Source organism: Zonotrichia leucophrys, chromosome 1A, assembly GCF_028769735.1.
Source record: "Zonotrichia leucophrys gambelii isolate GWCS_2022_RI chromosome 1A, RI_Zleu_2.0, whole genome shotgun sequence".
NCBI classification, from domain to species: domain Eukaryota; kingdom Metazoa; phylum Chordata; class Aves; order Passeriformes; family Passerellidae; genus Zonotrichia; species Zonotrichia leucophrys.
Window position 1 is genome coordinate 15,580,937 of NC_088170.1, and position 22,307 is coordinate 15,603,243.

At 40.0% G+C, this 22,307-nt stretch overlaps 1 protein-coding gene across 4 annotated transcripts in view; it reads right to left on the reverse strand.

The window, feature by feature from the left end:
* The window catches only part of GYS2 (glycogen synthase 2), a 51,057-nt gene that overhangs the window by 876 nt on the left and 27,874 nt on the right, over positions 1-22,307 (reverse strand). For all 4 annotated transcript variants that reach the window (XM_064701528.1, XM_064701522.1, XM_064701518.1 and 1 more), the window contains 11 exons: positions 19,546-19,690; positions 15,342-15,459; positions 14,823-14,943; positions 12,068-12,174; positions 9,969-10,028; positions 9,248-9,326; positions 8,610-8,723; positions 6,155-6,281; positions 4,773-4,868; positions 2,828-2,991; positions 1,604-1,684 (listed from right to left, as the gene is read on the reverse strand). In XM_064701528.1, the coding sequence (XP_064557598.1) occupies positions 1,604-1,684; positions 2,828-2,991; positions 4,773-4,868; positions 6,155-6,281; positions 8,610-8,723; positions 9,248-9,326; positions 9,969-10,028; positions 12,068-12,174; positions 14,823-14,943; positions 15,342-15,459; positions 19,546-19,690 (1,212 nt within the window). The remainder of the gene's footprint in view (positions 1-1,603; positions 1,685-2,827; positions 2,992-4,772; positions 4,869-6,154; positions 6,282-8,609; positions 8,724-9,247; positions 9,327-9,968; positions 10,029-12,067; positions 12,175-14,822; positions 14,944-15,341; positions 15,460-19,545; positions 19,691-22,307) is intronic.

Genomic DNA, 22,307 nt, shown 5'->3' on the forward strand with positions numbered 1-22,307 from the left:
ATTGGTTTTATACAGCAATTTAAGGTTAGAAGCTATAAATAAAGTTATACCTCATTTAAAGTTAAGGCTATCATCACTTCAGAGGAAGCCAGTGGAAGTCATATGTAAGCTAGACCTACCCTGCAATCTAAAATTAAGTTTCCCTCAACCCAGATCCTTTTCAGTCCTCCTCTACCAGTAAATACATACTTGTATGACAGAGATGCTTACCCTGTGACAACGTCCTGCCCTTCCAGCATTGCTTTTTGCAAAACATGGATACCTTTACTGAGCCTTAAAACAATCAGCACAGGACAAAATCCTTCTGTACTCTGTAGTCAGAATATGCTTACTGAAATTCAGGTTTCAATCTGAACATTCAAAATGGTTTTCTAGTTATAATGTCAGCATCTGCATAACCAGCAAAGGGTTTTGGTCTGAACCTCCTCTCTCCTTACTAAAAAAAAAATAAAAAGAGTTGCTCTTTGAGGTTTGGTTCTAAGTAACACTGTTCTGAGCAGCCTCTCTTCTCAAATTAGTGCTAATCTGGACTAGGCAAGAACTGCTTGAAGGTGTGCCTTCAAAGTGACCCCTTGCAGCTCCAGCCAACATAGCATGTTCAGAAGAAGGCAATACCTTGCCTTGTTTTCCCTAGAACATCCTTTCCCAACTCCCCTCTATTTTGGTTGTTGCAGAACATCTCCATGGCATTTAGCAGAAGCAAAAAGGAGAAGCAGCCACTCTTCCAAGAGGAATTTCAGGGCCAGTTCCTCAGCTGGTGCAAAGTGTCATGGTCCTATCCAGCTCAGCCTAAATCATATGAAGACATGTTCCTGTGTCCCACCTGGTAACCCCTGTGTTTGGATCTGATACCAGTAGGTTGTGGTTTAACCCCCGTCAGCAACTCAGCCCCACACGGCCTCAGTGCACTCCCTCCTGGAGAGGCCAAGGAGGGAATCAAAAGGGGAAAGTGGGAAAGCTCATGGGTTACATTAAGACAGTTTAGTAGGGAAAGCAAAAGCTGTGCACACAAGCAAAGCAAATCCAGGAATTCATTCCCCACTTCCCATGGGCAAGAAGGTGTTCAGCCATCCCCAGAAAAGCAGGGCCCCATCACAGGTAGCAGTGACTTGAAAAGACAAATGGCAGCATTCTGAACATCCCCCTTTCCTCCTTCTTCCCCCAGCTTTATATAGTGGGCATGATGCCATAAGGTCTGGAGTGTCCCTTTGGCCATTAAGGGTCACCTGTCCCAGCTGTGTCCCCTCCCAACTCCCTCTCTACCCCCAGCCCATCACTGACAGGGTGGGTGAGGAGCAGAAAAATTCCTGGCTCTGTTCAAGCCCTGCTCAGCAAGAACTAAACCATCCCTGTGCTATCAGCACTGCTTTCAGCACATATCCAAAACACAGCCCAGCTACTGGGAGAAAAATTGACTCTGTCCCAGCCCAAAACAGCATATTCCTGACTGGAGACTAAGTCTATAACTTGTTAAGCTTTTAAGTAGGAGTTCCTAATTTTCTTTATTTAAACCCAAACTTGTTAATTCTCTTCTCCTTCACACTCTTCCTCTCTCTCCTTGTAAAGCAGGCAAAATGAACTCATCTCCAAAAGCAGACTTTACCTTTGGTGGAGCACTTGGTTCCATCTCAAATTTATCTGGGAATGTTCTGCTGAGGGCCAAGTGTCTGGCATGCATGTAATACTGCAACACAACAGAGAAGCCATTACAAGTCATAGAAATCTTGGGTAGATTTAAACAAGGGGGGAAAGGAACATAAAATGAGTTATCTTCTAAAAGATGTTGCTGAACAAAGGCTAAATGTGTTTTCAGATAAGCAGAATCCAGCTGATATCACTGCTTGTACTGTGAAGTGATGAGCCATTCATGACAGATTCACACCAAAGAGGTCTGGAGCAGAAGCTGAATAAAGTGTCTGTAAGATGTATTAAAATGGAAACTAGGACTTGGTCAGTGTAGCTCCTATTGAGTGACAGGTATTCTTCATCCCTCAGGAAAGAATTGTGGGGTTTTTTTAACAAGGAAAATTTACATTTTTAAGTGTGCATATGTATTACACATAAGTTTTAGGCTCATTCAAAGTCACTTTGGAGTGCACTGAAGCATGTGTAACAGCAACAGAGAAGTGACATTTATGAGTTCACTGATGCCTGGTATTTAAGAATTTGACAAAAATATTTTTAGATCCACTGTATTCCTGAGTTTGCAGCACATGCACGGAAAAAATAGCTCGTTAAAGCTTATGCAGTGTTGGGAACCATATAAATACTAAGGTTCACACACAGGTATCAGAGCAGGAAAAGGTTCAAAACAGTTACAAAACTCATATATGTGCATCCACTTCTTTAGTCCTGCAGAATTGAGAACAATACTTCATTACTGTCTTCTGAATAGGTTGTACTGTAGTGCCCTGTGTCAAATTAAAAACACTACTTTGCATTCAAAGTACAGAGGTACTTAAGGAGTGTTGAGGAGCCACAGAGCCCAGCAACATTTCATGGAGGATGGGAAGGATTTTTGAAAGTGTCCAGATGACTTAGGAACACAAATCCTCCTTAGTGTAGGTGTTGCCAACACCGTCAGATTTTTACACTGTGTTTAGCACCAGCAAGAGCTCGGTGGTGTGACTGGATTCTGCTCTAACCTGTCCAGTCTCTCCTTGCCACTGGAGCATGGAAGGATTACACTGCAATGTGCAGTCTCTGCCTTTATCCCCTTGGAGAGGGGAATTTCAGCACGGGGCTGTGTGCTCGCACTGCAGAACCGTGCTGAGGGCTCTGGCCAGGCCTACGAGCCTGGAGTTTTTGCTGCCTCTTTCTCACACACCCTGCCCAGGTACTTCCAGTCCAGGAGGTCGGAGAGGCGCTCGGTGCGGTTCCTCTGGATGATCCTCTGGCGCCGGTTCTGCTGGCAGAACCCGTACAGGAACTGGGTCAGCTGGTTGCACGACTCGTCCGGCGAGCGGAACCTCCTGTCCACGATGTAGATCCCTGAGGGACACCAGGGAGGCTGAGGTGAGTGGGACTGAAGATGGGATCTGACCTCATACACCTCCCATCTACCTTCTGTCAGGTGACAAATGTTACATGCAGTATATTCCTTTTAATGTTAAAAGGCAGCTACAACTGGAACACTTGTTACCATTCTGATGAAATGGAGCAGAGAAATATGCTTTTTTTTTTTCAAACTTTAATTTTTTCTACTTTTCAGGCTGAAATTCAGCAAATTCTCCAAAACTCAGAGGGTTTATTGATGATGTGTAAGTATGTCCAAAAAGGTTCTAGTTTCTGGATAAAGATATATAATTTTTGTTTCTCATAATTTTAAAAATACTGACTTCTTAAAGAAAACATAATCAATCTAGTGCTTTCCTAGCTTGCTGTAGAATTCACAAGTGTGGATGGCCAGAATCAGGCTGTAGGAGAGAGGCTGTGTTTTCTGTAGAAATACAAGTGTTTCCATGGAGACAGCTAACTCACATACATCATTCAACAGACAATTCTGGCAGAGAGAGGGCAGAGGTAAACTTTGCCTCTACATTGTTGAGATTAATACTTTATTTTTGCCACCCTCCTTAAACCAGAGTGTTGGGAAGAAGAAGGTGCCAGACCTTTCAGCTTTTTTAATGGACATGAGAGATGCAAAACTACCTTAATGAAGTGCTTGGGACCAGCACAGTAATTTATACAACTCACACCTACGTTTTGGCAGAGAAGAGCAACTGACCTGTGTTCTGTGGTCTCTCTGAAAGGTCTCAAAGATATGTTCACCCGGGCAGGTTATCTAGATTTTGTTCCTGGCTCTAACCCTTGCCTCTAGGTCAGGCAAAGGTGGCACCAGTGTGGGGCTGTCACTGCCTGATTGTGGAAGCAAGCCCAGGTACTTGCAAAGAGGCCCTGGTTTGGGAATATACTCAATATTCACAGAACCACAGAATTACAGAATGGGTCAGCTTGGAAGGGACCTTAAAGATCATCAAGTTCCAATCCCTGCCATGGGCAGGGACACCTGCCACTATCCCAGATTGCTCAGAGCTATATCCAGCCTGACCTTGGACACTTCCACAGATGGGGCTTCCAGTCAGCCCTGGCTAAGCAAGGAGGAAAGGACAGGAAGGGCTGTGCCTTTGCTCTGTACCTCAGGGAGGCCACAGCTTTAGTGACAACTGCACCAGCTGGAAAACAGGGACAAACAACCCTAAAAGGAGGAGTTACTGAGGCAGAGGATGACTCAAGAGGCAGAATCATCCTGACATACCAGGCATTGGTACTCCAGTTATGAATCTGAGCAGATCACTACGTATTTGAAGTAGATTTCTTGTATTTCCATGGCTTTTCTTTTTTTTTTTTAAGTGTACATGGTAATTTAATGTTTGTTTGGGGAGGGTCATGTCACTGGTCTTGAATCCCACACTATTAAGAGAAGCAGACTTTCCCAGCTTCTTTTGGAAGGCTTAGAGCATTATAACCAGAGGCACTACAGGGAAATGCTGGGAGACTCCAGACTGATATGAGCAGTGATGAATTTGGAAGAATATGGAAAACAAAAGGTTAAAGGGAGACCAAAAAAATAACCCATAAAGGGTCTGGATAAATATGAAAGATGAAATCACTTGTTCAACCTAACAAGATATTCAGAGCTCTGAATATATTCCCCTAATGCATTTCCTTGTCCTAGAGAAACACAAATTTGAGGGGTAACAGCATGCTTGCTGTGCTTTCTGCTTTCCTAACACAGAGGTGATATTTTGATATGCTGTTGAAGTTTTTACCATAAGCTTCTGGGTCAGCAACATGTTCCTGCATGAAACAGCCAAATCCAGAGAGGTTTGTGGTTACACTGGGAATGCCCATCACAGTACACTCAGCTGCAGAAAGAAACAGGCAAAAAGGGTTTCAGGACAATACACCTGCAATGGTTTCACCTTTATGAGGAAAAAAAACCCCAAAAAACAGGCAGACAAAAGTCCCATAACAATAAAGCTGCCCTGAAAATGTCAAGTGAAAACTATAATAATGTTTTGTTGTGGATTATTGGAAAAAATATAAAAAGAAATTTTAAACACAAAATTCACCCTGTGTTTGCAAACATATGTTTGTGTTTCAGAGCAGCTAAACTGAAAACTTTCTGGGAGTGCAGTTTCGAAACAGAGAACCCCACTACATGGTCAGGACTATTTGGGTTTTAAACTGGAGCCTAATGTACACCTATGTTCATTAGTTGTTCACAACTCTTTACAAAACTGAATCTCTTAGGGGCAGGAGCACATCAACCTTTGGATTTCGATAGTTTGCCAATAGGTCTCTATAGCAGGAAAAAAACCCCTCCAAAATAAAAATCCCATCCCAAAACAACAAATCCCATGATTAACTCAGGACTACATTCACAGTATATGTGGAGCTAGTTTTATAAAATCGGAATATGTATAGATTTTTTGTAGGTTTTTTTTCTGTCACATCCATGAATAAGGATAATTGCTTACTCTCCTTAAAACGTTTTTGCCAAGGAGCCTAAGCCTAACCTAAACCAGCATGCAGACTCTAGTATTAAAAAAGCACAGAGACATCTACATGGCCTTCACTCATATGACAATAAAACTGGTGTGTGTAAAATAGTTATAAATATGCCTTTAAAAAGCAGTCTTTGTTTCTGGGAGACACAAATGGATATTGACAAAGAGAATATTTTAAGTCAGAATCTATATGCTCTCTGAATTTTTAGAAATTTCCAGTTAATTCAATGAGATTCACTACCACTGCATGTATTTCTGTTAAATAAAAGCTATGGTATTACATAATTCTCTCAAACTTGTTATCTTTGAATTAAATCCACTGAACTATGTCAGCTGGCAGCATCAGATTTCTTGCCCTGCTTTTTTTAATATTTACATTCCTGCACATCTTTTAAAAAAATCCTTCAACCAAGAATTACCTTTAAAAAATTATTTCTTGTTCTAAAGCCATAAAAAAATCAAAAGATTACACATTAGTACAGGAAAGAGTAAACTGCAGGGACATTTTGCCAGCAGTAAGACCTTTGCATGGCAGAGGAAACAGAGTTTAAAGAGTTTTTGGAGAACTTCAGAAGGAACTGGCTGCAGCAACAGAATGGGTGTTCATCTTTCTATGCTAGTTAAGGGTACAAAATTCCTACCTGGAGTGTAGCCCCAGGGTTCATAGTATGATGGGAATACACCAAGGTGGCAGCCTCTAACAAACTCCTCATAGTCCAAGGGCAGCAAGGGGCTTGTTGAAGAAAGAAACTCTGGATGTAGGATCACCTGGATATTCAAAACTTATGTTAGAGGTGAAAGAAAACCATCATTGATATATTTCAATTACCAATAAGCTTAGGCACCTTTATTCACCCTGGTCTTTTCCTAAGTATCTGGACAACATCTCCTTTGGCCATCCATCTGCTATCTACCCCACTGCTCACACTACAACACATCCTGCCTGTGTGCACTCTCATCCTGGAAACAGGACTGATGATGAACCCCCTTTTCACTGGACATTTAGCTTTACCTTTCTTCACCAAGGGGGCCCACATGCATTGAGAATTAGGCCTAAGGCATTTAGCAAGATTTGGTCTCTTGGACAAAGGAGGATTTACAAAGGCCTGGAGTGACAGGACAAGGTGGAATGGCTTCGCACTCTCAGAGAGCAGGTTAAGATTGGATATCAGGAAGAAATTCTCCCCTGTGAGGGAGGAGAGGCCCTGGCACAGGGTGCCCAGAGAAGCTGTGGCTGCCCCTGGATCCCTGGAAGTGTCCTAGGCCAGGCTGGATGGAGCTGTGAGCAACTTGGGCCTAGTGGAAGGTGTCCCTGCCCACGGCAGGGCGATGGAATGAAATTATCTCTAAGGCCCTTCCAACACAAATCATTCTATGATTTTACTGGGATGTCTCTTTAGGAGGAGGCCTCAGACAGACACAGCACTTCTGAACTTCACAGCATTCCCTGAAATAAAGGAATGTTCACTGTACTCAACAGATCTCCCAAGAATGGATGGAATTTTGAAAGCAGGCACATTATAGCCCTGTCACCACAAACCTGTGCCTATTTAATCTTGCTGAAAGACACCTCTAAGGACCAAAGTTAATTTATCTGCATGACTCTGCAGGGTTTGGGGTTACTGCCCCACATCTGCTGCTTAGTTGAGAAGTGCCTTGCATGTGGTGCCCAGTCAGCTTTGGGAGGTTGAAACGTGAGAGAATGGTTTAAACTGCTCTGGGTTTATCTCCCTGCATGAACATACCACAGCCATTATTCCATGCTCAGGATGTGCTTTTATCCCTTCTTAATAAAATTGTCATGCTACTCATTTGAATAAACAAATGAATGTACTCAACCAGTAAATGGGCTGTAAGCTCATTTTGCAAGCTTAGTTGATCCCAGTGATTTCACTGGAATTGCTGAGGGGATTTTTCCCATGCCAACTGTGTCTGCTTGAATATGTTGTACCTCTCTCAAAATTACTTTCAATTTGAAGTTTACAGATTTTTTTTCAAATAGTATTCAGCTCATGAAGTATTAAGCCTGTTCATGCAGCAGGTAATTTTTCAGTGGTAATGACAGATTTCTAGAAACTTGACATCTGCTGAGAAGTAGATCATCATGTCTGCTGTGTTATATCCTATCTGCTCTGTAATGCCTTCAAGCAGTAAATTCTGAGGCATTTTTTACTACATCTGTACACACTGTATCTTTCCCCCCTACTTTTGTTACATCTTGTGTATTATTACCATGTGATGATCCCAGAATTTGTTGGAGTTAATGCTCATATGTTAAGCCAGGAAGAAGCAACTAGGAAGTATAAGAAAATATTTACTCAGGTATAGCCATGGATATTGAGAATAATTGATATGTCATTGTTAGAGATACTTTGGATCTGGCTTTAAAGAAAAGGTTTAGAAGAGAAAGAATTTGCAATTTTAGGTTCAACTTTGACTAGAGAGATGTTGAGATAGTCATAGTTAGAACATCAAAGATTGCCAGGAAAAAAACAACTTTGGCAGACCTCTGAAAGCAGAAGCTGGTAATTTCTGTGGTTTGACAAAGTAAACATGGAAATAAGGAAAAGATTTATTTGCACTAATTTAGTTTCAACAGGTGATGTAAATATGAGCATGGCATGAACAGGAATTCTTTCTGCTCAAAGCCCTGGTTAATCTTTTACAGAAAATGCTGAGTATCAGGGTGTTGCTCTTAAGAGATGAATCAATACTCCAGGAATGTCTGTGCTCAAACCTTGGACCTCCAGTTTTAAGCAAGTGAATCTATGTCAGAGTTTTCTATCTGGGTGCAGATGACCCATGGCACTTTCTTGATTTCAGCAGTTAGCAGCTACTTATTCAGTGCAGGAGGCAGCAATGGAAACAGCTCCCTAACCTCAGATTTCTAACTGGAAATTAGCTTGGCTAAACAGCACCTGAGGATCCCTGTGCAGTGACAAGTTGTAATTCCTGGAAAGGGAGGAAGAGAGAAGTACTCTAGCAGTATAATACCACCTATCAAGAATTTAACTGCACTCCCCATGCTAGTGATGCAGACTGAGAATGTTCAGAGAAATCCCATTTTGGGTCTCAAATGAGGCGGCCAGAACGCACCTTCACGCGGTCTGTGCGGTTGTTGAACAGCCCAATGCGCCGGATGGTGTTGAGAATTGGGTCATTGCTGTCATCAATCATGTTGTGGGTGGTCACTGGAGGCAGAGAGTGTCTCTGAGCACAGAAAAGGCAATCCATAAATCAGACAAACTCTTGGCAAACAGTCCTGTTGCCATTTCCTAGGGCTACTGGAAGACAGTGCCAGATTTTTTCATTAATGTAAATAAGCTTAATTTACCTCAAAATAAATTAATTTGTACTAACTTTGAGAAGGGCCCACCATTTAATTTTGAAGATTGTTAGTCAATGCTGTATCTCCTTAGCATTTGATTTCACATATTTAATAAAACTGGAAAAATCCAGGCTCAGGAACAACTCCAAGTTCACACTTAGCTCAAAATAAAAGAATTAGGAATGCATGTGACTGAAGCAATATCCATGGACTCCCCTAAAGGTCCGTTTGGGTCATACTCTCATTAAAAACAATCAGACCTGATTTTAAATGTTACTGATAAGAAGTGTATTTGCTGAAAACCTCTCCCAATGCACACATATTGCTATATGCCATACTCAATCCTTTTACATCATCACATTCATTATTTTGATTAGATGTTTATACAAATAACATATTTTCTGACCTGAGTTGAAAAGATGGCTCTTTTCATAATGCTTATGTCATCTCGGTCAAGAATCTTGTTCAGGTCTGGGATTTCTCCTCTGCAAAGGAAACACACAACCAATTTTACCAAATGATTCACTGTCCCTTTTGTAAAGAAAATGAAGAAATGGCCAAGAAGGTCTGATCTGAAGTTTGCTGATGTCAACATGAACCTTTCCTTTGTTTTCATGGCATTTCTATATTCCTTATATTCTGTTCTCCCATATACATGCTGATCTCCTAATTAGCTTTTGAAAAAAGAAAGGAAAAGAATTGCTTTCTTCTGTTTTTCGGACACAGCTTGTTTTTACTGAAGTTCCGGTCATCTCACCTGTGCTTTGGGTCATTCACTTCCAACTGTCTTCTGAAACAATATGACTGAATTACTGACACATTATACTTTGGTGCTTTTTTAAGCTGAAGTAGCTAGTTTTTGACAGTGAATAAGCCTTTGTGTTACTTAGATGTCTCTTAAGAGTCTTTCCACCACAAGCTGTTGGAACCTTTATTTTTTTTTCTCTGTGATTTGCCTGTTAAACAAGTATACTGTTCATGGTCCCATATCTTCCTACCATGCCCTCCTATGGATGTTATGGATGTCAAAATCCCTTACATGAGGAGCAGAAGCACAGAAACAGCACAAGTAAAGCCACCTGAACATGAGGCTCTGCAAGGCAGAGCAAAGCAACTTATTCACTCACTTCAGCAAGGCATTGTAGAGTTTCCTTCCAAACTTTTCTTTCACAGACTGTGCAGTGTCCCTGGGAAGATAAATAAATATACATATGAAACAGGAGAATCCAGGAGAAAGACAGTATAAAAGAGATTCCTGCAGCTGGAAATTAAACTAATAGACTGATGGAACCCAGGATGCAGAAGCAGACAGAGGTCTGGTTCTCAAAGCTCCTTTCTCCAGCCAGCAGTTGTGCTGATGGATTCCAGCAGAGCTGAGGATTTATCCTGCACCTACAGATGAGTGCACTGGAAAAGCCAGGGGCAGGCTTTGCTAAGGATTCCTTCTAGCCCCCTTCTCTGATCAGTGGACCACATGTCAGCTGTGAAAAAAAAGAGCATATATATGACCCTAGGTACTGCAACATGATCATTAATAATGGACAGAGAGAGCTCCAGATTCTCTTGACCTGGAAGAGACATACAAGATATAAGAATCAAACAAAAAGGAGTTTTCAGAGCAAGCTTCCCCCTTTACTTTCTGCCCTTTTTCCCAACTCACAGACTTTTAGAAACAAGTGTTAGACTTAAAGGTAGTTATCTCAGTTTGCAAAACAAAAAAAACTTCCTGGTAAGCTCAGGCCAAGTTTTAATCATACAATTTATGAGGACTGTGTCAGACAAATGTTATATTTTAGCTAAGGAAGAACTCCAGTGAACCCCTGTTCTGCATGCAAAGAGTAATTTTTATTATTCTGCCCGTGGCACAAAGTTCTCTTGTCAAAACAGCAAGTGCATGCTAAACGTGAGTGAATCTACTGCGAGTGAAGTTCCACTTCACAGAACCTTTCCTGCCTTTCTGATTTCTAATTATACTTTAGGCAAAAATGAAACTTGTTAAGTGAAATCTTAAACTTTACCAATCTGGGAATCCACATACATGTTTTTAGGTGCCCTTTCCCAGCTCACATAGACACAAGAGTGGATAAGTCAATTTTGGCTGAGTTGTAAAGCAGTCAAATGTTAAGCCACACTGATCCAAACCCCAGCAGGATCGCTCCCACGTGACTATACTTTCATAGATTGCCATGCACAATATCTAAAATTTAACCCAGATGGGATAGACTGCTTTTCCAGAAGCAGAGGAAAAGAAGGATTTTATACCCCAAGTCAGCCATCACATATTAATGTCCAAGTGCTGTATTCCTCTATAAGTGCCAACCTCGTCTTGTCTTTAATTTTTGTGGCATCCTGAGAATCATTTGATATTATTATGAAATACTGCTAGCAGGTGGGTTTATCCTGATTATGATTATGACCATGATGATGCTGCATAGAGTGATGCAGAGGGTCTTCTGCTTTTCACAGAGAAGAACAGCTGAAAGCAGTTTTCTCCTATACAGAATCACACAGCAGGTAAAGTCAGGTGAAGGTTAATCCTGCTCCTGCTTTGCTTTTTTTGTTTGAAAAGTTGCAAAATAAGTAGGACTGTGACAATTTTCCTTTTATAGCTGTAAGTTTCACTGCTTGGTTATGGCCACTGCTTGTTGTAGTCCATATAGACAATTATAAATAATTATCAACTGCTGATCTGCTGGATCACACGGTGCAATTTCCACATTTCTAAATAAAAGAATATGTGTAATTAATTTATTTTTCCCACAGAGAAGCTCACTGTTATAAACCAGCAGGCAGTCTTTATTTATTCACTTCTCACAGTGAGAGAAGGTCACTGTGAAAAATGAGCAGGCAGTCTTTATTTTGTGGGAGCTCTGTGGCACATCCAAAGGGAGTACCAGAAACATCCAGAAGACATTCAGGACACTGGATTTTCTAGAGCATTTGACTGTGTTGCTACAAAACAAGTACTATTTGCTAATAGAATGACAACACAAATTAACTAAAAATAACTGTGGATTAAAAAAAAAAAAAAAAACAAAAAAAACCAAAAAAAACAGACCTAAAAGAAGAAATATTTGACCTTATTTATCTTTCCCATCTCTTTCATGTCTGAAATACATTCTAGTTACCCACAATCCTCAGTTGTAGCAAAAAGAGGGAGCATTCTCCAGCTGAGACTTTTGCATGAGTCCCCATCAGACTGCACCAGGGTGGGAATGGCAATTACCAGAGCTGCTTCCGGACTGCTTGTCCTTTCAAGGTTTCCACATTGAAATTGTTGGTTTTTGCTGGCATGATGAAGAACACGATAACTGTAACATCAGCCTTGTGAACCTACGTGACAAGAAATGGAGAGCAATTTAAAATAAAAAATCTGATACAAAATATCACAGCCAACTTTAAGAATTAGTCACAGGAAACACCAAATGCACTTTGGTTTTCCAGGAAGGCTCAGATCTTGTAGCTCTTGCTACAAACAAAGTTTTGTCAAATCAGAGATCAAGATGGAGATGTCACCCAGTTTCAATTTGGGCAATCAGATCTTCCTGAGCTCTCATGGTTTACAGAACATGGCTTTGGCTGAGCATATAAACTGCAGAAAAATAAAAGTCCTACACACTTTCTCACCTGACACAAACTGTGCTGGCTCAAAGGAGTGAATGTTTGGCTTACTATCTGAGGTATGCCTAGCCATGATATGAGAGAAATTCCTACAACAGAGAAAGAACAACCATTTTCTACCTAAACTCTGGCAAAGAACCGACCAGACACGCAAAAAGCCACAAGTAACTTCTTGCCCATCTCTCCCATCCAGCTGTTTCAAAGGCAGAAAGCATTGCTGTGAATTCTGACCCTTTATTTCTAGATGGTTTCACTTGCTGCTTTCTCCTGTGCATGAACAAGGTTCAAAATACCAGGTCCATTCGTTGCTGCATGAATGAGATTTTACTCCTCTCATCAGCTGTTTAATGAAAAGCTAAGGGTGAACTCTGTTCAGAGCTGTAAAAATTAAATTACTTTGAATTGCCTCCGTTTCAAATTTTAGATACAAAACCATTCAATAGTGTGCCTTCTCTCAGACTGACACAGAGGGAAATGTACAGTATAAAAAAACCTATGGGAGTCATCTATCATGTTTATGTTAATTATGTTCTTCTCTTCCCTCTTTTCAAAGTGGCTTCCAAGTCCATCGTGCTACAATCCTAGTGTGCATTAACAATCTCTCCCAACATTCATATTTTATTTGCAAAATTTTGCAAATAAAGCAGCAGAGGAAAATGTCTTTGTAAAATGTCTTTATAAAATAAAACAATTTCATGCAATGGTATGTCCTTTTTAGGTTCAGGCACAATACTGGGAAATTTAGGAAGTACCACCATTTCCAGACTTGTAATTAGTACAGGTAGTCTACTATTCCCAATGAAATTACCTCTTGAATTAATTACAGAGCAAGGGTTGTTAGAACAGCTAATCAGATGCTGGCATCCACACTGGAAGAACAATGCAATAAATCCAGGCTCAGCTTCTGGGAGAAGCAACAGTACACTGCTCTATAGAGCCTGGGAAAGCTAGCCTGTTTCCTTTAATTTCCATCAGCCTTGTTTACCATGGATGCCATCAGGAAGAACTTTTTCACAGAAAGGGTGATCAGGCAGTGGAAGGGGCTGCCCAGCAAGGTGGTGGAGTTCACCCTCCATGGAAGCGTTCAGTAAACAACTGGACATGGCTCTTAGTGCCATGGTCTAATTGACAAATGGGTGATTGGCCAAAGGTTGGACTCAATGATCTTGGAAGTCTTTTGAAGCCCTAAAGATTTTATGATTCTATGATATAAATCATTAGCTGCAATAAGAGATTCCTGCAATAATTGCTCAGGCAATTCTTTCCCTCTTATTGCACAAGACCTTCCACGTTACCAGCATTCACAGGTAACAACCATGAAAATGCCACTAACAGGTAGCTGATGTTGCACAGCACTGCCAAACAGCTGATTTCTGTTGTGGAAGAAATACTTCAGTTCTGTGAGGTGATCTGTGTGAATGAAGGGATTAAGAATTTCTAGAAAACCCAGAGTCACTAAATGCCATATTAATAGAAAGTGGTGGTAGAACAATTGTACTTAGGGCTTTGGACATTAGTGATTCTTTCATCCCTGCTGACAGAGCAGTATCATAACTTTTATCCAGATTTTCCATATTATTCAACTGTTAAAGAGTACAAAGGACAGAGTCTAGGACAACAGCTAATTGATCCTTGCCAAATGATTGAAAGCCAATTAGCATTATTAGCATTTTTTCTGGGTTTTATTTTCAATATATTAGTCTTTGGGACACAATGGAGACATTTTCAATTGTAGGTAGTAAGGGCTGTGCTCTGTGATTTTTAACAAGGCCTTGCTCTTATCTTCATTGAAGTACTCCATAAAGACATTTAGAAACATTGCACCAATTTTGTTGAGAAAACAGAACCACAGAGACCTGAACGGCTTCCCATTGCTTTGCACCACACCACTGTCACTCTGTGAATTTTAATGCAACATTCCCATCCAGTGGGGTAGCAGAGATTTAAAAGATCATAAACAGGTCCTAACAAATTAAGCAATTTGCTTAAAAGGATGTTTTTAAAATGCCGCTTTAAAGGCTTACTTTTATTTCCATTATAATACAGAAGCTATCAGCGTAAACTCTAGAATACTATTTTTGTTACTTCTCTCTAAAAACTAGGGAGGCAACCATGGATTGACTTCTTGAACTATGTAATTAATTATTTTCAATTATACAACCAATCTATCAATTAAAACTGTGTGAAATCATCATATATTCTGATGGTTCAGGAGGAGAGCCCTATGAAAACTGTGATTATCCCATAATTACTTCCCTAGAAACCAGAGTATTGAAAGGGAATTCTTGTAGGTGACTTCCACAGGATGGTGAGTTTGAGCATAAACTCTATGCTTTAAGCAGCTGTGTAAGCTTTCTTACCCTCAGCAAAAAGTTTAATCTTGATAAGGCTTCTAGAAACATATCAGCTCCTTTGTTGGAAAACTCATATCTCCCAGCAATGAAGAAAAACAAGGTCTTGTCAAGATCGAAGTCAAGGTGGCTGAAAGCAAGAAAACAGACAAGAACAAAGTATTTCTCAAGATACAATCAAATAAAACACACAACAGCTTTCTATTCTGGAGGAACTTATTATCCCCAGATAAAAATGAAAGTGAAGCTTTTCTGCTGTGCTTTAAATTGACTATCTTAATCTGACTAATTGCATCTTGGGTAAATAACAAACAGATCAAGATCTGCTGTCTGAAATCACAATCTGTTAAGTAGAGTCAGATCTGGTGTCTAAAGTTCCCTTAGCTTCTGACTGAGAAATCCCAGACAGACATTTGAATAAGCTGGTTTCAACATTTCCACTCCTCAATGAAGTACTTGTTAGTCCTCCTGCTTTGCTTTAAATAGTGTTGGACAAGCATTGCTAATTTTTGAAAAGTAAAAGCATACCCATAGAAATGACCTCGAATGAACTCTTGGATCCTAGCCTTGTACATGGAATGCAAATTCTGAAACTCATGCATTGCTGAAAATTTCTTAATGTTCAAGCCATTTGGGGTGACAACATCTGGAAAAGCAGAGAAAAGGCAGAGGTAGACATCTTCAGAGTCAGAGAAATCTTTAAGGAAAGAACCAATGTGTTTCTCAAGTTTATGTGAACAGGTTATGTTTTTATGTTATTCAGGGGAGGGAAGAGCACTGCCTCCACAGAGCTCTTGCATGTGGCTCTGCACATCTGCAGCATCAAAGCAGCTTTCACCTGTCCTCAGCACGGGGTAGACCCTGCCCTTTTGTCCTGTCAAGACCCCAGTGACGTCTCCATTGAGCCACACATTTGTTGTGCAACTTGCCCTTTACCTCTTTATCCTTGATATCACTGTTGCCTGCTCAATCACTACAGATTGAGAGCCCTTGGAAGCAGAAATTGTGCTATGCCCTTGTTTACTGCATGGCACAAGAGATACCCATTCTATCAAAACTTCTGAGGATTTATCAAAAAAGGGAGCATATAAGAAACATTTATAAAACAGCCTCTTTCCAGTAATCAGTTGCGTTTCACCTAAAAATATCCATGGAATAGTACACTTTACATTTTTACTGCTGCTCTCCTGCAAGATTCTAAAGGATCTTACAATTAAAATTTGTTCATTTCCAGCCCTCCTCCAAGATTCTAAAGGATCTTACAATTAAAATGTGTTCATTTCCAGCATTTTAAAGGTAGAGTTTTGGGATATACACAGAGGACAGGCACTGAAATTCAGTCACTCTTAGCCTTCCTGGTAGATCACAGCAGCTATTCAAAGGCTTGCCCCAAATCCAGTCCAAGTAAATGGAAAGAATGCCATTTTCTGTCCTTTGAGCTGGGTTATGAATGAAAATGAAAGGGAAGGCCAGTTCCTCAGCAGATGTATTTCATGGCAACACAACTGACTGAAACAGACTTATACTACTTTATGATACTTGCCTGACATTATGCAAATGGCACAGCCATTTTTGATTATTTCCTTGAGAATTGCAGTCTGCTTTAGCAATATATGTGTTTCCCTGCCATGTAAGTGATCTGTGGTTAAACTTTCACCTGAAAATGTCCTGAAGCACTCTAGGTTAAACTACAACAGATAAAAATATAACCTTTAGTAGTAACCATGAAATAGCAAAAGTCTTGATGGATCTGTTTCTGGAATACCAATTCTGAAACTAAAGACCAGGAAATCTTTACTTGCTAGGTACTGAAGATTTGATTTTCAATGGCCAAACAGTCTTGGTGGACATGAGGAGAAAACTTGTGCTTTTACCTTCTCCTGCCCAGCACTTAAGAATTCTCTGAACAAAGGCCTCTGGGGGGAGGTAACACAGCAGAACCATCCTCCACTGTCTTTACCAACAACATACCTTCTCCTTTCTCTGACCTGTTCCTTGCTCTGTGTGGGAGAACTGGCTCGTGCAGGACAGAGCTTTGAGACTCCAGCCATCTCCAAGGCTTCCCAATACAGGAAGAATCCCTTGCCCAGCTATTTCTGGCCAGCTTCTTTCCACACTCACATTCATTTATCAGGGAGTTTTGGAGAATATCACCCACCAGCAGCAGCCTGTGCACAACCTACTCCCATGTCCTTTGGTTTAACTGCAGCTTCATTTATCCTTTCATGAGGACTGGGGCTCCATCCATCTCTTGCTTAAGGCTTTGAGATGCATGACAGACACGGTGGCCCAAAGAACCCAGTTCACTATTCCTGCTCAACACCCAGGAATATTTTGAACATGTGTGAGAGATGAAGTGATGAAAGAGAGTTTGGTCCCTATGCTGGTTTTTTTTGTTTGTTTGTTTGCTTTTGTTGCTGTTCTTGTTGTTTAATGAAATAACAATACTTTTGCTTGAGAAATTGTCCCAAGTAGGCCAAACCAGAATGTTTTGACTTCTGTATTTATAGGAAAGAAACTGACATGGTTTAAGTAATATTAGCACAGTTTTCTCTTGATGGATCACTAACAGTAGAGTTGACTTGTACTTTTTTCAGAGTTTCCATCTATGATTTTGATCAAATACATACAGATAGGAAGCCTAGATCTAGAACTCAATTGATACCTGAATCTCTTGGAATTTTGATTCAAACTCTCTCTACTGCTAATGAGAAATATGTTCCACATCTGAGTGAAAACATTAGACATCTCATAACACCAGTTTTCAAACCACGAGAATATAACTTATGATCACTGACAAAATCCTGCTAGATATGTCAAAGATACTCAAGCTTTTGACAAATATGGTTTGATAAATTGTTGATCACATAACAACTGCAGCAAGTGGGATCAGCATAATGAAAGCAGTCATTCTGCCAGGTTTAAACTGGCAAATTGGCCTTTGTCCCACTGCAAAAGTTCTCTATGCAATTGGATTTATTAAATTTTAAAGGGACCTCTCCAAGTGATGAGATTTATAATTTAAATTATAATCCAAGTTTGATGTTAAAGAGGAGTAGCAGAGAGAGCTCAATTTAGCATATTTCTGAGTTATTTTTAGCTAACTATTTGAAAAACTTTTATCTCAATAAATGTAAATAAAATTTAATTGCGCCAATCCAGCATCCTCCTTTTAAAGGTTTATTTTTAAAGTGGATGGAGAAATGCACACATGCTTTCAGTATTCAAGTTCCTTAGCAAGCTCAATGACCTACTGAAGGATTGATGGGTTTTTCAAAAAATCAATGTCTATGCAGATTTCACAACTTCAGAGAGAATAAATAGTGTGAGAATAGGTTCCTGCACAGTTTATTTGTGGTCTTGGATTCAGAGAAACTATTAAAATACTTATTCTCATTAGACTTTCCACTTAGAGTTGTTTCTTAGGATTTGGGGTGACAATTTCTACTGAATTTCTTTCTAGCTATATCAACATGAAGCATGACATCTCTCAGTAGTTTTTTAACCCAAACATTAAGTATATTTACTTGGTTTCTTCAAAGTTGCAAGAATAATCACAAAAAGCTCAGGCCTGTGAATCTCTGTGCATGGAATTCTCTTCAGCTTCAACTGATGTTTTATCTGTGAGCAGTCTGGAGATTTTCTTCCCCAAATTAAACTGGATTCAGACTCATTTCAGTCTCCTAAAATCCCAAAACACAGACTATGATTTTCAATGGTAGCTGTGGTGGGGAGAAGTGTCATGCCTATATTAAAAAAGCTTTAAAAGTTTGCTTTTCAGAGTGCTCTGCACTCTGAAAAATCAAGACCTTTCAGAGGTATCCCAGTTTAAATGACTGAACTTCAGTGACTTTTAAGACAAGGCTTTTGTGCTTAAAATAAAATGAAAAAGATAATCTAAATCCATCATCCTATTGGCAGCTAGTCAGGAATGAGGCAAAGGATTCCATGAACAGCTCTTTCATTCAGGTTCAGGAACCACAATGTGGCTTGAAGCATTGAAGTTAATCAGGATAACAATCCCAAACTATAATCAGCACTGCAAATCATCCAATAACTCTACAAAGAGTAAGCAAAAAAATCCCCCAAATAAACAACTAAACCCCAAAAATAAAACAAAAAACCGAGTTCAAACAAAAACAATAATTTGAGCACGGTTTAATTTAAAATAACCAAGATAACAACACACCTGCTAAATAGTCTCCAAAACTGTTGTACAGTTTTCCCTCATGCTGCTTACCTGCAGGTGGAGTATTGAGGTTTATCCCTATAAAGCACTGAGGTGATTTAAAGAGAAATTTGATGACACATCAAACTGGGATCATGACCTTACTGAAAACCCAAGCATGGAACAAGACAAGATTTCTAACCTTCATATTTTATGAGACTAATATCAAGAGGAAAACCAGACAAATTATTGGGCACAGAACTATTTTTCAAACTCTACTTGTTGGCCTAATAGAAAATATTTTATCTATATGAAGCTTATCACGGTTCAGTTCTAAAAGCAGGGAAACCGTGCCACAGACAAAATTCCTGAAGTTGAGTAGTCCTGGTAAAAAAAGCCTAACATCCATGGAAAATTGGTTAATCCCTGTAGCATAGCCAGACACGCCTGTGCATGTGTTCTGTCTCTTCAAGTTTGCATACTGCCTCTATTGTGTTCATTCAATCTAAAGATATGTGGGCATTCTGAGGAAATAACAGTAAAAAAAAATGATTCAGGTCTTACCAGGGCTTTTTTTAAGCATATGTTCTGCTTCTGTAGCTGTGATCTGGGAGACTGTGGTGAACACATGGGCACAATGCACAGATGCCCTTTCCATACAGTACCGATGGTAAATCTGCCTCTCTCCAGCCTCCTTGTCAATGTCAAACTGTTAAATAACAAAACCAACAAAAAAGACACCTGTGTGACATGAGCATCAAACTGCCTCCCTCAGGGAAGGCTTCTCCTGCTAGGCTCCTTTTCCCCATGGAACGAGAACCACAAGAACCACGTGATTATGCTGCTGTTTTGTCATTCTGGTGTTTGAACTCTTTTATCAACTTCAAGGAATTTGAAAGAGCAGGAGAGCTCTCAGATCCTGCTTGCTCCTCAAAGAATGGCAGCTCTACCATGGAAGGAAATTTAGATTAATGATCCCATGAAAGGTAAGGATCTGTGGAATTTGGCCTGCTGGCTGGCAATGTATCATGTTACAGCTTTCACAGGCCTGCTGGAAAACTTGGGAGAGCAGGGAGGTTACTGGTAGCTGAAGGGAAGAGAAGAAAATAGGAATGGGGATGAGGACAGAACCTGGGGACTTGGCAGAATGGTGGGAATCACAGGTAGGCAGGAGAGAAGTGGAGGGCAGGATATAAAGACAAAGTGACAATTCCCAGTGGAAAAAAGAAAACAGAACATGAGATATTTTCTGACACTGAGAGATATTCTTCCTCCAACTCTGCCACTGTCACTTGCTGCTTCTTATATTTCAGTTTGAACTCCCTTAATTTCTAGAGACAGATGCAAGTTAAACTGCTAGATACGACATTCCAAACACCCAAGTGTTTCTAAATCACCTTTAAATCTTGCAGCTACCCTCTTTTAACTTATATTATCCTGATGCAAAGAAAATGCACAATTCCCTTGAGTCCACGCTTAAAGGTTCAAATGTTCACTAACAGTGTCCACTGCAAAATCGCTACAACATAGTCTAAAAAAGGTATCAATGCTTTCAATTAAATCACAATCCTCTTAGTCTTCCACGATGTTTCACTTCTGGAAACAGAAGTCTTGAGTCCCTAAGGTCAACAGCATGGGCACCCAGTGGCCTGTGTGAGTTCCATGGAGGGTGACAATGACTCTCAGTGAGCTCTGCCATGATCGCTGCCTAATGCAGGCTGCACAGCCTGATTCTGATTGCATTTGACTGTGTAACTTTGACCATAATAGATTTAACCCCTATCACAGGCAGGGCAGACAGCACTTTCTATAGTTAGGACTGTGTGACCCCTGCCATGGCCAGCTGCTTTTAGAACTTCAGAACTTGGACAGAAGTAAAGCTATTTAGGCTGTGACCTGTCCTGCAAAGCTTAATGCTGGTACAGAACATACTGTGAGAAAGTTGATGCAATGGGAACCATTTCAGGGACCTACAGTGAAGCACAAAACTTCTTATTTTCACTTACATAGGTGTAGACAGAGATGTTGATACAGATATCTTACAACTGCTTTGCTGAGAAAATTACTTGCTTTTATCTGCTTTAATTCTGCACCAGTGCTACAATACTAGTGGGAAAGTGGCTTCCATTGTGTTAGTTGAAAGTGCCAATCTAACCACCCTAGTGTGACCAAAAAAAAAGCTGAGAACTTGAAAAGTCTCAGCTGAAAACTTTCAAAGAAACGAGATGCTTTAATCTGGTATTGGTGATCCTCTATATCAAGAGCTTTTCTACATTTGCCAAATACAATTTACCACATAATGTGCTAAATATTATGATACCATTTCTCAGTTGTATCCTCATATATCGTCTTTTCTGCATTCCCCATGAGAATTTTAGAGCATGAAATACAAAGCCTATTTTCTCCAGGACATTAATCTCATTTGCCACAGAAATCCAGTGGTAGAAAGAACACAAAGAGAAAAATAAAGGGGAATTAATTTGGCTCCTTTTAGTGCCACAGGTCTCAGCATCATCCTTGGCTTAAACTAAACTGATTCACAAGGAGCTCTTAACTGCATATTTGATTGTCTAAACATTCTGTGGAAAAAAGATACAAAATGGGACCGTTCTTTAGTATACTAGACAAACACATGAATGGGATGGGCACAACTACAGTCAGAATTATGAAAGTGTTTTCAAACACATCTGGCTTTCTATTAAAAATACTTTTGAAATTGCTAGCAAACAAATAGCTAGTCAAACTTCAAAGGCCTTTTGTTCTCTTTTTGCTTTCTCAGCAAGAATGGGTTTTAATTACAAAACGTGATTAAAAATTAAATTTGGGACATGCTCACCAACTGTTGATAAAGACTCCCTATGACACTGCTGGGGCAAAGGTTTATAAAAAGATTGTTAAGCACTATGCCTTATTTCTAGTTAACTTTTATTTCTTTGGTTTCATGAAAAGACTTTACATATTTAACACATATCAGTGCTTATTTCTTCATTGCTATTCATTTTCCCATCTTTTATAAACAGGAAGTATTTTATTTTGTGTATGCTTGCGGGGCTTTTGGCATGTTTTTGCAAAGGTACACAATTCCACACCGATTAGGAAGTACAAACAGAGGTCATGGGGTTCTCACATTTCATTTGCTCTCACTCTCCAGCAGCTTCCAGCGCCAATCAGTAAAGCAAGACCTTGACTTTTGACCTCAGGGTGGAGTAAGAACTGTGCACTTCTGAGCAGGCTAGACAAGCGACTTCAGAAAAGAGCCTTAGCCAAGTTGAAGGGCAGGTTAAATGAAAATTAATTGATGAGACAGTGCAGGTGACTCATTTAAC